This window comes from Diabrotica virgifera, chromosome 4, assembly GCF_917563875.1.
Source record: "Diabrotica virgifera virgifera chromosome 4, PGI_DIABVI_V3a".
Lineage (NCBI taxonomy): Eukaryota > Metazoa > Arthropoda > Insecta > Coleoptera > Chrysomelidae > Diabrotica > Diabrotica virgifera.
Genome location: NC_065446.1, coordinates 48,414,113 through 48,430,474, shown reverse-complemented (window position 1 = coordinate 48,430,474; position 16,362 = coordinate 48,414,113). Strand labels below are relative to the sequence as shown.

The 16,362-nt window shown below is 34.0% G+C and overlaps 1 protein-coding gene across 1 annotated transcript in view; it reads right to left on the bottom strand.

Annotated features, from left to right (window-relative positions):
* The window catches only part of LOC114329016 (homocysteine-responsive endoplasmic reticulum-resident ubiquitin-like domain member 2 protein), a 42,055-nt gene that overhangs the window by 10,458 nt on the left and 15,235 nt on the right, over window positions 1-16,362 (bottom strand). Inside the window, exon 2 of the mRNA XM_028278029.2 lies at window positions 14,807-15,189. Within this exon, the coding sequence (XP_028133830.1) occupies window positions 14,807-15,189 (383 nt within the window). The remainder of the gene's footprint in view (window positions 1-14,806; window positions 15,190-16,362) is intronic.

The following is a 16,362-nucleotide window of genomic DNA, read 5'->3' as shown; positions in this document are numbered from 1 at the left end:
CTAAAAATAAAAATAACAGGTTAGTACCCAAATATGGTACAGAACTATGTATGTAGTTGTAAATATCTATTCAAATTCCACATTTATGATAATTTCTCTAATGCAACAAATTTCAAAGATGATCTATTTTTACCAAAAATTCAACGATTCCGCCCAAACTCAAGTTTCGATGCAATGGAATTATTTACGAGAGGTCTATGTTCAGTACTAGATTCAAAACAGCTAATGATGATAACAATGTCCGCTTGCTCAACGTGAAAATATTTTGACAGATTCATTATCGGATATATCGGTATACAACACAAAAATTCCTACCTCTCACCTCTACTCTTGCAGATTTCTTTCATTGAAAAAAGAGGAAGAATAAAAAAGAATAATCATGAATAATGGGAGTGTATATTCATAAATTTTGATTAAAACCTTTCCAATTGTAAATACTAATCTATAAACGAATATAAAATTTCAGATGTATGTATGTACAGATGTATGTCGCATCCAGGCTTCGTTAGTGCCATAACCCTAAAAAATGGAAAATCTGAAAATCCGCAATAAACAGGAATGAATGGAGTTCGAAAATTATAATGCAATGGAAACAATGTGACAGTCATACCCACTAAGGTCCACTTAAAAATATGTTTTGACATATTTTTAAGAGAGATGAAAAACTGAGGTGAGACACTTTAAGCAGTCTTTCCTTACACCAAAGAGGTTGTCATGTTACACCAAGGACATCATCGTCAGAATAACATCAAGTCATGGACATACATGGCCTGTAGAGCTAATTTACATATTATACACGTATACTTTTTTACCCAGAAAATAGTAAGCCCCAAACAACAAGGGAAATATTCTATGTTCGATATCAAGTTAGAGGAAAGTTGATAATACGGGGGGATTTTAAAGCGCGAATAGGCAACCAAGTAATACCTGGAATTAAACAAAAACATAATGAGAATGTCAAAAACGAAAATGGAGAACTGACGATAAACTTCTGCACGAATAACGAACTTCGAATAAACAACACTTTTTTGACCACAAAGACCAACACAAATATACATTCAATAATACCCGTGGACAAAGATCTATGATAGATTAGGTTGTAACTAACAGAGATATACATCCATCAAAAATAATTGACGTGAGATGCCTCAACTCAGCAGATGTAGGTAGTGACCACAGCCTAGTCTTATGTAAAATTAGAATCACCATGAAATGCCTAAGACCTAAGAGAGTGGCACCAACACAAACAAAAATCAAAGTCGAAGGACTAAGTACGGAATCCACGGAGTACTTATATAGAAAAAGAATTTCAGAGAAGATTGCTGATAATGAAATACTAGAAAACGATAACATCGAGGAAAGCTGGGAAAAACTCAAAAGTAACATAATTAACGCAGCAACAGAATCACTTGGAGAGAGGAAAGTAACGAATACCAATATATCAAAAAAGAAAACCCCATGGTTTCGTGAGGAAGTGAAGATAAAATGTGAAGAAAAGAAGAAAGCCTTTTTACAATACAGAACACAACAAACACAACAGGCATACAACCACTATAAAAGAATTAGAAACGAAACAAACACTTTAGTCAGACAAATAAAAAGAGAACACTGGGAGAGTTTCTCAAAACAGATGGAACACGACTTCTACGGAACACAAAAGGAAATATGGAGAATGATCAGAGGACAAAGAAAAGAGATGAACGAACTAATAAAAACGAAACACATTCAGAAGGAAACTTGGGCAGACTATTTTCGATCTCTGTTTGCTAAAGATAACGATAACGAACCACCAACACCTGAAGTGACAACAAACGAAGAAATAAATATTGAAGAAGCAGAGATAACGGAAGCATTAAGAAATTAAAAAAATAGAAAATCACCAGGAGAGGACAGAATATCGAATGAACTCCTAAAGTATGGAGGACAAGACCTGACCAAACAATTATTAAAACTAATCCAAAAAATAATAGAACAAAACAGAATACCACAAGAATGGAGATCAAGCATCCTAATACCTCTCTTCAAAAAGGGAGAAAAATCGGACCCGGAGAATTACAGAGGAATTAATTTATTAAACACAACACTAAAATTAACGACCAAAGTGATAACAAACAAACTGAATAAAATTATAACATTAGCAGAAGAACCACAAGGTTTTAGGTCGGGAAGATCATGCACCGACGCTATATTTATAATGAGGCAGATTCAAGAAAAATCGTTAGAATACAACAAACCGGCATACTTATGTTTCGTGGACCTTAAGAAGGCATTTGACAGGGTAAAAATTAAAGGACGTTACCCATTTATTGTACGCAAGAGAGGTACCTCTAGGAATAATTAAAACGATCGAAAATATCTACCAGAACAACACAATAAAAATAAAAGTAGATGAAGAACTAACTGACCCAATTGAAGCTGGTAATGGGATAAGACAGGGAGATTCCCTGAGTCCTCTGTTGTTCAACCTGATCATGGACGAAATAATAAAAAAAGTAAGAACAAAAAAAGGATACCAAATGGGAGAAAAACAACTTAAAATAATCTGCTATGCAGACGACGCAATACTAATCTCTCAAAGTGAAGATGATTTACAACGTATGCTGCACGAATTTAATATAACCGCTAGAAAATTTAACATGATAATTTCCCCAAAAAAGACTAAATGCATGGTTATAACAGCAGATCTAATAAGGTGTAAATTAGAGCTGGAGGGTCAAATAATAGAACAAGTCATGGAGTTTAAACATCTAGGCATCACACTATGCAGTTACGGAAAGCTCGAAACAGAAGTGGAAGATCAGGTGAATAAAGCAAACAGAGCCGCAGGTTGCCTGAATGAAACAATATGGAGAAATAAAAACATCGGAAAAGAAGTGAAAGGCAGAATTTACAAAACAGTCATCAGACCAATAATGACATACGCGGCAGAAACACGACCTTATACAGAAAAGACAAAAAGAATGCTAGAAATAGCAGAGATTAAAACATTGCGAAAAATCGATGGTAAGACGCTGTGGGATAGAGCTAGAAGTGCAGATATACGAAGGAGATGCAAAGTGGACAACATTAATAACTGGGTGAAAAGCAGAAGAGTAGAATGGAACGACCACATAAGCCGAATGACAACAAATAGAGTAGTAAGGACGGCGAGAGACGGTTCCCCAATAGGAAGACGATCAGTGGGAAGACCACGAAAAAGATGGAATGACAACTTACTGGAGGCACATTGAAAAACAGGCAGAGTAATGTCTATATAAAAAGAAGAAGAAGAAGACTTTTTACATACAGTCCATACAATATAGATACCGCTGCACTTCATCCGCGTCATAGCACGTGACGTCACATGATATTAACATGAAATATAAGTTCGTAGTTGTGTTCCTTTTTAGAATCGTTTAGCTGAGTACACTGGAATTACAGCCCGTAGACATATTTTATTATATACGCATAGAAATAATATTGGAAGATTTCTATTAATGTAAATTTAAAGAAACATATCCTAACTTGTTTCATTTAATTTGTATAAGTGAAATATACGCTCTGAACTTCGCTGGTGGCGCTCCTAGCGGATTACTAATTCAACTTTCACCAGTAATTTTTAAATTTATTATTTAATTGTTATTGCTTAACATTTACAACGCAAAAAAGTAATTAAATTGTAATAGATTTTTTTAAGATTTTGCTAATCATTTTGACGTTCTATTGATAAAATATGAATTTCTTACTTCGGATACTTTCACAATTATCGTGTAGATGGCGCTAAGATTTTTAGATTAAATTATAATTACATATTACGGAACATTAAAAAAACTTAAATTCAGTATTTAAAATGTAAGTATATTTAAGGTAAAAATATATACCACAGCTTTGACCAACTAATATTTTTTATAATTAATGCTTTTAATTTTAATTTTAAATTAATGACTTTGACATTTATGTCAAATTTCCGGTAAACGTTTACAGACTTGCCACTACTGGCGCTCGCGAATTTGTAAATATCCCCTCTACGTACGAGCTCACAGCGTATAAAGCGTTTGTATAAAGCATACTTGTTCGGATTACACTCTAACTGCGATCGAACAAAGGTGACATTTTGGCATAAATTGGTAACATTTATTTGACAGTTGCGATATTGACACTTCAGATTTGTTTTTATTCTTTACTTTAACGTAAGATTATAACTTAATTCTTGTTTTCTATTTTTAATGTTTTTATTTATTTACGTTGAATATTAATTTGTTTTGTCGTATAATCCACTTCGCAATAATTATGTGATATATTTGATGTAAATTGAATTCAAGAATTTTTTGTAATTGGGCAACAATGTCAACTTAGATCTCTGACGTAGATAATGACGTGCAACGGTATGTATATTGTACTAGGTCTGGATCCCACGTATGAAAAAAAAGTTGATTAATAGCAAGCTGAAAATTTGTTAATAGCTTAAGGGTGTCTAGTCGGATAAACTTTGATATATGGGAATACTGGAACAGGGGTAGTTTTAATTATGGAACAGGTTAAAAATTTGGAACGGGCACACCACGAAAACGGCACATTTATTTTGTCCGACAGAACAGACTTAAACTCTTCGAACAGAGATTAAACTCTCATGCAAAAATCAGACTGCTATTTATCACCAAATGGGCATTTTAATGAGTGGAACATGTAGAATATGTCAAATGACAGAAATTATGACAGGTGATAAATAGCAGTCTGATTTTTGCATGAGAGTTAAATCTCTGTTCGGAGAGTTTAAGTCTGTTCTGTCGGACAAAATAAATGTGCCGTTTTCGTGGTGTGACCGTTCCAAATTTTTAACCTGTTCCACAATTAAAACTGCCCCTGTTCCAGTGCTCCCATATATCAAAGTTTATCCGACTAGACACCCTTAAGCTATTAACAAATTTTCAGCTTGCTATTAATCAACTTTTTTTTTCATACGCGGGATCCAGACCTATACGGACTGTAGTATATTAAAAAAAATTAAATTTTATTAGGTGATTTCATTTTTATTTTAATTTTAATGGGGTCGTAATGAGGTCGTGTATCACGATTGTAATGTAAGCGTGTATAAATGTGACGTAAAGTTGACTACTTCTTCTTCTTCCTCTTTATAAGCAATTCTGCTTGTTCATTGATGGATTGATACCTCTATGGAAGGTTGTCACTCCATCTTTTGCGCGGTCGGCCGATACTTCTTCTACCGATTGCTGATTTATCTCTTCCTATTTTGACCACACGTGTCTCCCCCATTATGTTTATGTGGTTATTCCATTCTTTTTTTTTTCTATTCAGTGTCCATTCGTTTATACACTGTACGTTACATTATCTTCTAATGTCTTCACTCTTTTTCCGATCTCTCAGCGTATTTCCTGTAATTCTTCAGATTCTTCTCAGTACTCTCATCTCTGCCGTTTCTAGTAGTCTTTGTGTTGTTGCTGTATCGCGTGTATTCTGATGCATGTCATTATTGGTCGTGCACTGGCTTTATAAATTCTGATTTCATCTCAGTGTTAATATGTCGATTTCGCCATATAGTGTTATTAAGACATCCTGCCAGTCTATTTGCTTTTTGTAGGTACTTGATTTCTCACTTATTTGTCCAGGTCTCCGTAGCTTGACAATGTAGTTCTAAGATATTCTATTTCCATTACTGGTTCAATACTGATACCATCAATTTCTATGTTACATCTGATTGGTTCTTTTTTACTGATTACTATTGTTTTAGTTTTCTGAGATGAAATTGTCATATTGAATTCTTTTGCTTTTATGTTAAATCTGTAGACGAATCTTTGCGCAGACTATCTTCATCTTGGGCTATCAATATTGCGTCGTTTACGTAACAGAGTATTTTCACTGCTTTGTTTCCCATTCTTCATCCTCTTCCTTTGTTAACGCTTTTGATTATTACTTCATCAATGATTAAATTGAAGAGCATAGGACTCAATGAGTCTCCCTGTCTAATTCCGCTGCCTATGTATATAGGTTCTGTAAGTTGTCCATCTATTCTGACTTCTATTGTGTTGTTTTGGTAGATATTTTCAATAAATTTTATGATAACTAGGGTGACTTCTCTATTATGCAGAAGATAGATGACATATTTGAGGCTTACTCTATCAAATGGTGTCTTCAAGTCAGTCAGACATAGAAATGCTGGTCTATGTCTTTTATACTCTAGTGATTTCTCAGTAATTTGCTTTATGACGAATATTGCATCTGTACACGATCTTCCAGTGCGAAAACCCTGTTGTTCATCTGCTAAAGTTATCCTCTGGTTCATTAGTTCTTGTATAATTTTAGTTGAAAATTTTAGGGTAGTATTTAACAAGTTGATATCTCTGTAGTTGTCTGGCTGCTTTTATCTCCTTTTTTGAATAATAGAATTAGTTGTTGTTAAAGTTGACTACGTATTAAAAAATTCAATTTGGTTATAAATTTTCTCTGAAACCGACCCTGTTCATCGTTAATTATCCAGTTTTTATCAGGAACTTTTAAAACAATAGGAATCATGTATTTTTATTTCCAATTCCTAAAAATAATATTCTGATTTTAATCTGTAAAGGCGTTTTATTATCCCGACTGTATAGTACAGGCTGTATCGTCGCCCCAATTAGGTAAATTATTCCGATTCGATTTTTTTGCACAAACTTACTCCAAAAGAGGTCCTTATAACAAATCCACAGGATGGCAAGCGGTACCGTGGTCACAAAATTGTTTAAACAATTTTTTTTAAACAAATTCACAAAAATATTTTTTCACTTCGGACAAATTTTTATTAGATTCTTTGGTCCATTCTGAGCAAAAAGGTCTCTTGCGATTTTTCTGTAAAATTGATTATTGTTGAGTTATATGCGATTTAATATTTGAAAAAGTCAAAAAGAACCATTTTCAACGCTTAATAACTCGGTTGAAAATAATTTTTATGAAAGTCAGAAACAGACCAAATCAAAGATTAAAGCCCCCTCTACAAGATCCTGAAGAAATTTTTGTCATTAGTTCATTACTAAGATGTTATTTTTAATAATCAACAATGAGCGCTAAGCGTGTATGGAGGCGGCCGTCAATGTGAGTGCGAGTGAGATGCACCATTGGACGGCCAAATAACAGCTTAGTAAAAAAAAATGACAAACATTTCTTCAGGATCTTGTAGAGGGGGCTTTAAACTTTGATTTGGTCACTTTTTGACTTTCATAAGAATTATTTTCAACCGAGTTGTTAAGATTTAAAAATGGCCATTTTCGCATTTTTCAAATTTTAAATCGCGTATAACTCGATAACAATCAATTTTAGAGAAAAATCACAATAGACCTTTTTTGCTCAGAATAACCCAAATTATCTAAAAAAAAAGTTTTGTTCGAAGTGAAAAAATTAGTTTTGTGAATTTCTTTAAATAAATTGTTTAAACAATTTTCCGACCGCGGTATCGCCTGGCGCCATGTGGATTTGTTATAAGGACCTCTTTTTGAGTAAGTTTGTGCAAAAAAAATCGAATCGGAATAATTTACCTAACGGGGGCGACGATACAGCGTTGACTAGTAAACGCGGTTTATTATCTCGACTGTATCGTATTAGTCACTTTCACTACAATGATTTTTTTTTGTTTATAAAACCTCAAGCGCCTTACTTTCTCTGAACCTAGCAGACATAACATATCGCGATGCGATTATATAATTCGCCATTATTGCAGCTGGTCAACTCGTAAAAGTGATAAACTAAATCTGAGAAGTAGGAGATATGCAAATAACAGTTTTGGCAAATTTTTTTTTGGTCAAGGTCAATCTTTTAAATAGTTTTTATGCAATTCTTAAGCCATTAGATATACCAGCCTAGTCGCATATGAATAGGGAACTTGCACATTTTTGTTTTATTACATAATAATGGATTTAGAGCCGGCATTGGAACGAGAGAAGCCCTCTTCAATTTACTAGTTCTCGCCCAATAATGCTACGACTAACAGAAAGATATATTTATATGCTTTATAGACTTCGAAAAAGCATTTGATAGAGTAAGACACAACCTACTATTAGAACGTTTGCAAGAAGTCGGTTTAGATTGAAAAGACAGCGAATTACTAAAAAACTTGTACTGGGACCAAAACGCCAGAGTTAGGATCGATGGTTCCACATCCGCAGAACAGAAGTAGAAATTAGGAGGGTAGTTAGACAAGAATGTGTTATGTCTCCTCTGCTGTTTAATCTTTACTCCGAGTTTCTATTTAAAGAGGCACTGGGGGATTTCAAGGATGGAGTCAAGGTGAATGGCGTAAATATCAACAGCATCAGATACGCCTATTCCGGTAGGAGTGAGTTGACGGAATTAATTAAAAATAATAAAAATAAGTTTTGTTAACTTATTTTTATTATTTTTAGTTAATTCCGAACAGTAAAACATTTATTTATTTTGGTAACAAAAAGGTGTTGCTTAGTTAGATCTCTAAAAAGGGTCGGTCGTTAGCGAGTAGTGCCTCGGTTGCACGCTGTGAATAGACTGTTAAGAAAAGCCACAATCTATTATATCGATGTTATGCCTTTCTACAATATGGCCCGGAGAGGACAATAAATCACTCCGATCTGACGCATAAAAACAGACACACTTCTGCAGTTTTAAAAACGAATGCATGTCCCAAATTGAGTTGTTGACATAATGGTCTGATATGGTAATTAATTTATGGGGACTTCAGTTTGTTAAACTGACACTCCAAAAACATATGGTCAGGGGATGCATTCGTTTCGTAAAACCATGTCTTTCTTAGCGTCTGGTTTGTATATGAACGGTGACTTTATATGTCCCATATTATTTCGTTTTGAGAAAAAATATTAAAATTAAAATTAGCAAAAATAGTAATTAAAGCGTATCGCCATACGCCGATGATACGGTTTTGATTGCGGATTCTGACTTGGGTATACAACGACTAATCGACAGGACCAACTCAACCTGTGAACAATTTGGTACGAAAATAAACATTAAAAAAAACCAAAGTGATGCCAATCCGAAAAAACCAAAACGTACCTCAACCTTGCACAATAAACGGGCACATTTTAGAACAGGTCAATAATATATTGAAGTACTTGGGATGTTGGATCGATAGCAGCTTAAATCCTAATCTAGAAATAAGATCGAGAATAGAAGAGGCCAGAAAATCTTTCGAAAAAATCAAAAAACTGCTTTGTGATTCTCGAATAAAACTCGAAATTCGACTACGTTTATCCAAATGCTACGTCTGGTCGACTCTTCTCTATGCAGTTGATACATGGTCCCTTAAAACATCAACCGTAAATAAATTGGAGGTCTTTGAAATGTGGATCTACCGGAGAATTTTCAAAATTTCGTAGACATCGCATACCTCAAACGAAGAAGTGCTGCATAGAATAGGCAAGGCAAGAGAACTTTTCAACGCAGTGAAAGTTAGAAAAACATCATACCTGGACCACATACTGAGAAATAATAAGTACCAATATGCTCAACTTATAGTGAAAGGAAAGATCGAGGGAAAGAGAGAACTAGGAAGAAAAAGACTATCGTGGCTCAGAAACATCCGACAGTGGACAGGGCTAAATTTTGAACAGCTAATAAGAACAGCCGAAGACAGAGAAGAGTTTGCATTTGTAGTAGCCAACCTCCATTGAGGAGACGGCACTTTAAGAAGAAGAAGAAGAAGAAGCTTAAGATATCTTTAGCGCCCCCTCCTTGTATTTTTTCTGTATCCGCCACTGATCTAGCATATACCAGTAAGGTAATTATTCATGCGTAAAGCATTGTCATTGAGAACTAATAATGAACAGTCAGTTTTAAGTTAAACTTTGAACTATTTAATAGCGATGCTAATAATGTATTCTAGATAATTACAACATATATAATTGCTGGGTATACATTTTCTGTTTTGTTTAGTTATTCAAGTTATTCAGTAACATAATTTTACTTTTTGCCTAGTCTACCATATAAACTTTGATAGCGAATTGACCTTTATGTAATTACGTGGCTAAACATTCCAAACAAAGACCAAAAATAAAGCAAAAAAATAATACAGTAAAACCTCGATAGAACGGACCTCTATTTAACGGACTTCGGATATAACGGACAAAAATTCGATCGAATGAAAAAAAAAATTTGAATTAAAAAGAAATATGAAAAGTCGAATTCTGGAAGAAAAATTAGCAAGGAAAGGATCTCGGCACTAGTTTGTACTAAAGCCGATGGATCGCATGGATTGACTGTTATAATTATTGGCAAATCTCGTAAATCTATGAAGAGTTGTCAAAGATATAATACATAATCTGCCCGTTTCATATTATCGCTCTAATAAGGACTGGTTCACCTCAGATATTTTCAAAAATTGGTTTTCTTAAAGAATTTACCTGCAGTGAGAAAATTTCAAGAGAAGAAACTGAAAATGCCGCCGATAGAGGTGAATTGTTTATTGATTTTAGACAACACTCCTGCTTATCCCCCTGAAAATATTCGTCATTCAGAAGATGGAAACTTTAATTGAATTGTTTTTCCAAAAAATACATAGTTTATTCAACTCATGAATCAGTGAATAATTTTGGCAACCAAACGAGTATATTGTAGAAAGGTTTGAGATGAAGTCGAGAAGTAAAAAAGTAGCAAACAAAACTTAATTCCTTTCTTAACTCAGAGATTTGGACACTGTATCTAAAGTACTACGGCATATATTTTCTAAAAAAAATGATTGATTTTAAACCTATTTTTATATAACGGACTTTCGGCTTTAACGGACATACCGTCCCCCCCAGTTAGTCCGTTATATCGAGGTTTTACTGTATATTTGTCACCATAGTAACTTCATTTTGACTTCACTTCATTACTTATGTATGATTTATTAGCTCACAGAACTAATAAATTTATCTCGGACTACCAACAAAAAAAATAACAGTTAAACTATTTGACAAACTTTTATTTAAATTTTTACTATTATACCAAAGAATATAGACGTGAGTAGAAGGGTACTGCCCTGTAACGTTTTAGCATAGGATTTTGTGTTCCCAGTTCCCACTGAGTAGGTGCATAGACCTGACAACTTGAAGTGACGAATAAGCGTGACCATCTGTGCCATATAAAAGCTTCTTTTAGGAGAGTATATAAATATTCTTTGATTATACATTGGGCCAGTGTTACCAGGTCTAGTGAAATTTCACTAGATCTAGTGATTTTTTAACAATCTAGTGAAATAGTGATAACTTTTCAAAATAGACCCAATTCTAGTGATTTTTGGAAATTTCCATTATAATGAATATTTTTGCTACATTGTAACAAAAAATTATATTTTCAATAGTATATTTTTAATAAGTTTGTATTAAAATTTATTTAATACTTCCCTGTATTGTTTAAAAATTACTTTGCAAAGAAAGAGAAATCCCCGGAAATTTGTGATGGCAATTTAATACCTAATCATAACATACCAAAATTTAACATAAACATGGCAGTCCTTAAAAGTGATGAGTCAGTTCACGATTAGGACACTCTCCTCAACTCAATAGTTTCAAGTGTCAAGAGAAGAAAAATTACATAAATAAAAAATAATGGTGGTGCGGCTTTCTTTTAGTGTGAACTTAATCCATACCCAACTAAGAGAATCATGTTTGTGGTATCTATTTCAATGTCAGATGCGAAATGAACTTTTAATAAATATTATGATCTTCATTTCCTATTACCGATTCCCCGCTATTCCCCAAAATAAATTGTTTCATCATAATGGCTGACCTTGATAAAAATCACTAGCCTATTAGCAAGCTCTTTATTAAATAAAGAGCTTGCTAATTTTATCAATTAAATTTGAATTGTAGGCCTGGATCTCGCGTACCAAAAAAAGTTGATTAATAGCAAGCTGAAAATTTGTTAATAACTTAACGGTGTCTAGTCGGACAAACTTTGATGTATGAGAACACTGAAACAGGGGAAGTTTTAATTGTGGAACAGGTTAAAAATTTGGAAGTCAGATTACGAAAACGTTCCATGTATTTTGACGGTCAGAACTTCCAATTGATTTCTTATCATTTCATTAAACTCTCATGCAAAAATCAGACTGCGGTATTATCACCAACTGCGCATTTTAATAAAACACGAATAACATGTCAAATGATAGGAATTATATTGGTGATAAATAGCAGTCTGATTTTTGCATGAGAGTTTAATGAAACAGTAAAGGCCGCGTCCCACCATCAAATAATTTTATCAAACTTGACAGTTAGTGACACAAAGTGACAGTTAGTGACGTCACATCCTGAGTGTTCATTGTGGATAATAATGAAACATTTTAATTTTAAATAAAGTACAAACAAGTTAGACAACTCAATACAAAGAATTTGATCAAACTAGACTGATAGTGAGAGCACAGATTTTTAGAATTTCAAAAAAACTGCAATTGTGACGTCACTTTGACGTACTTCCGGAGTTTGCTCAAACTGTTTGATCAAATTATTTGATGGTGAGACGCGGTCTTAACAAATCAATAATTGGAAGTTCTGTCCAACAAAATACATGGAGTGTTTTCTTACTCTTACGTTCCAAATTTTTAAACTTTTCTACAATTAAAAATTCCCCTATTCCAGTGTTCCCGTACATCAAAGTTTGTCCGACTAGACACTGTTAATTAAGCTATTAACAAATTTTCAGCTAGCTATGAATCAACTTTTTTTTGGTACGCGGGATCCAGGCTTATTATGGTTGTTTGGAATAATTACTTCAGCATAATTGTAAGATCTTTTTGCGTTTTAACCTGGATAATTCAAAAGTAGGGAGATCCCCTGAAAATTTTAGGAAAGCCCTATCCCTACTGCGCATAATTATATGTTATTGCGCATGCGCGTAATCTAGTGAAATTCTAGTGATTTTTTTCAGTGAAATCTAGTAACTTTTATAAATTTGACCTGGCAACACTGCATTGGGCATACTGCTTAGACCTAACTTATCACGTAGTAGTAGTAAGTGAGAAACGTAAGCTCGTTTCAAATGTGTATAGTCCATGTGTTTCTTTGTGGATTCCTATTCAAAAATGTCCCCTTTAAACAAATCTGAAGGGTGCCGGGCGAAATTTTTGGGCAGAAATTGTTTAAACAATATTTGTAAACAAATACAAAAGATCACCTTTTTTGACCTGAAGAATATTTTTTTAGGTTTTTTGGGTAATTCTAAACAATAAATGTATCTTGTGATTTTTCTCAAAAGTTCAGAGTTTTCGAGTTATAGGTGATTTAAAATCTGAAAAATGCGAAAATACGCATTTTCAAGACTTAAAAACTCATATTTAAATTAGTATTTTTGAGGTTGCCAAGTAGTTGCATTGTAGTTTAAACATTCAGTTTCAAGATTCTGCAGACTGATCGGGACTAACTCAATTTACACCGTTGTTATTTAATTGTTAATTATACGTGTCCATCCGATTTTTTGCCGGTGCGCCGCACACTTTTTCCAAAAATCTCCTATTTTCCTCCGAAAAATATATTTTTTAGATTTTTCAGGACATTCTAAGTAAAATAGGTTTCTTGTCATTTTGCTCAAAAGTTAATAATTTTAAGGTTATAAGCGATTTAAAATCCGAAAATGCGTCGAAAATGCCAATACCCAAACAATAGGTACACACTCTTTTAAACATTCAAAAGTAAAGCGATTACAAAAATTGCAATTTGGCATTATACAGTGGCCTCTAAGGCTAACACTCCACTTGCGATTTGTAGTCGCAGCGACAAAAAAAATCGCTGTCGCAGAATTTCTAGAGTCTAGAAAATTAGTCGCTGTTTTCAGAATCGTGAATTAAATGCTACAAGGATGTAACATCAGCTTTTAGATGTTTTTTAATCTAGAGATAAAGAAGCAGTCAAGAAGTCAATAATTAATACTTTATGCGAGAAACATAACAACGATGTTGATGAAACCAAAGAGAACTTGTATAATGAAATTACCCATTTTGTAACGTTATGCCAAAATTTGAATAAACATCATACACTTTATGGAATTCACATATCTTGGATCGCTAGTAAACTCAATAAACACGACAAGCGATGAAATAAAAAGACGCATAGCAATAGCCAACAGAACTGTTCACGGTCTCCATAAACATTTAAAAAATAAAAATATAAAACGTGCAGTAAAGCTCAATATATACAAGACCTTAATAAAACCGGTTTTGATATATGGAGCTGAAACGTGGACCCTATCTCAAAGTGATGACTTCTTGGTATTTTTGAGAGAAAAATTCTTAGAAAGATTTTTGGGGCAGTAAATGAAAATGGGCTATGGCGTCGAAGATACAACTTTGAACTGTATCAGTTCAAATGAACGGTATACACCGATCCAGATATTGTGAAATTCGTTGCAGAGACTTAGATGGGCTGCACACATTGCTAGGATGTCAGACCACGAATACACTAAGAGATTAACAAACCAATACAGAAGTAAAAACTTCGAGATGTATTCTGGTATAAAATCGTTTATTTAAAACTATAAAATGTCATCGATTGCAGAACGTTTTCGTTCTAAACAGAACATCTTCAGTGCATCCTGCCGAGTATTTTGAAACTAGCACACTGTAAATAGTGTTAACATCATCATATATGGTTTACATAATGTAATATGTTAAAATGTTATGACTACAAGTCGATGTTATGATGATCATACAATTTATGAAAAATTTGATTCTTCCAGGATGTAAAAGCAACTTTTCCACAGAAATGTACAGAAATAAATCAACACTTTTCCGAAAATGTTCGCTTTTCTGTTGTAGGCTAAATACTTATCTGACCGCACTAGTATTGACCCGCCCTCGCATTTAGTAAAAAATCATACTCACAGTTGCATATATTGACTCATATACTGGAAATAAGCCTGCTGCATCCACGCCAACTGCATAGCATACTGGTTTGGATCAACTTGGCCGCTGTTCATGTTAAAATATGGCATATTTGGAGGAAAACCAGCTGTGTTTTGTCCTCCAGAGGCGTTATCGTTTGTGGTTGGACTCGATGTCGTCGAATTAGTTGTATTTTGGGTATTATTTGGTGTACTAGTCTGAGATACTGGTTTGGTTTCAGGAACATTTTGCATATACTTGGAGGAACAGACCAAATGTACTGTATGTGCTTCTTGTCCCTCATACTGTCGTAATATTTCTTTTAACGTTACAGTATCGTTTAGTAACTGACCTGAATATATTAGTTTCTGTTCGTGTTTAGGCTGTAAAAAATAATTTTATTAAAATTTAAAAACAATGAAACACACTTAGTGCTCAATTAGAATATACAATACGTTTAGTTTTGAGTTAGATATAGGCCACTGAAGGAAGCGCCAAAATTGGCAACATTGCTTATTCCACTATCGTTATGACTAATGACGGCGGAGGACGGACATTAGCGTGGGAAGTGGGGACCGTCTGGTACTCGACGGCGTGCAGTGTTGCCATTTATAGGGCCTAAATCTAATTTAAAACTAAACAGTATCTATTATAGAGTTTGGCATAATATTTAAACTTATAAAGCTAAAAATGCATTACAGGTTTTTACAAAGTTAACAATAATTCATTGAATGAAATATGCAAAATCGCATTTGTTGCTTGCATGTGTCATCAAAGTTGAAGGATTAAAATCTGGTTTGTGTCGATGAGTCACCCTCGTAAAATGATTGTTTGACTATAGTTTTAAGAACCACTAACTTATGAGTCGATTTGTCATCCCTTCATTCATCAAAATTTTTACATGCCAATCTTTTTTGAAGAATAGTTACAACTTTGCAAACTCATCTATTAATAACGTCAATAAAGGACCCCGCAACACTCCTTATGGAAAAGTGGCCCCAGTCAAATTTAATGAAAGTTAGGTCAATGACAGTTCTCAGTGCGTAGATTAAAAAAGTCCATGGGACCTAGGTCTGAAAAAGTATTATTCTGAAGTTACAGCCTTCTGAAGTCATTGGATTCAGGTGCTCAGTTTACGTTAAGTGCACTAATTCACGGTCAAGTGAACGAAAATATTTATTATTGAAACAAGAGAGACACATTTTCTTTATGCATATGAATGCATATGCGTGTTGTATATGAATTCGTGCATTCGATGCATCGTATCTTACTCTTTAGAAAACCTCCGAAAAATCCCCAAAAAACTGAAGATGTGTGATAGAAAATGTGCTGCTAGAGCAACATAAGAATTATCATGTTTTCATGAATGCTTCACACTTATCCAATACCAGCATAGCTGTAGTTCCACCTTAGGATCGATTCTCACTATACCTCCCGATTACTTTCCATACCCATTCCATACACCTCCCATTAAAATTCGATTCTCACTATACGTTCCGTTTACTTCCCATACCCGTTCCATACACCTCCCATTATTTTAACTACCATTCTCAGTA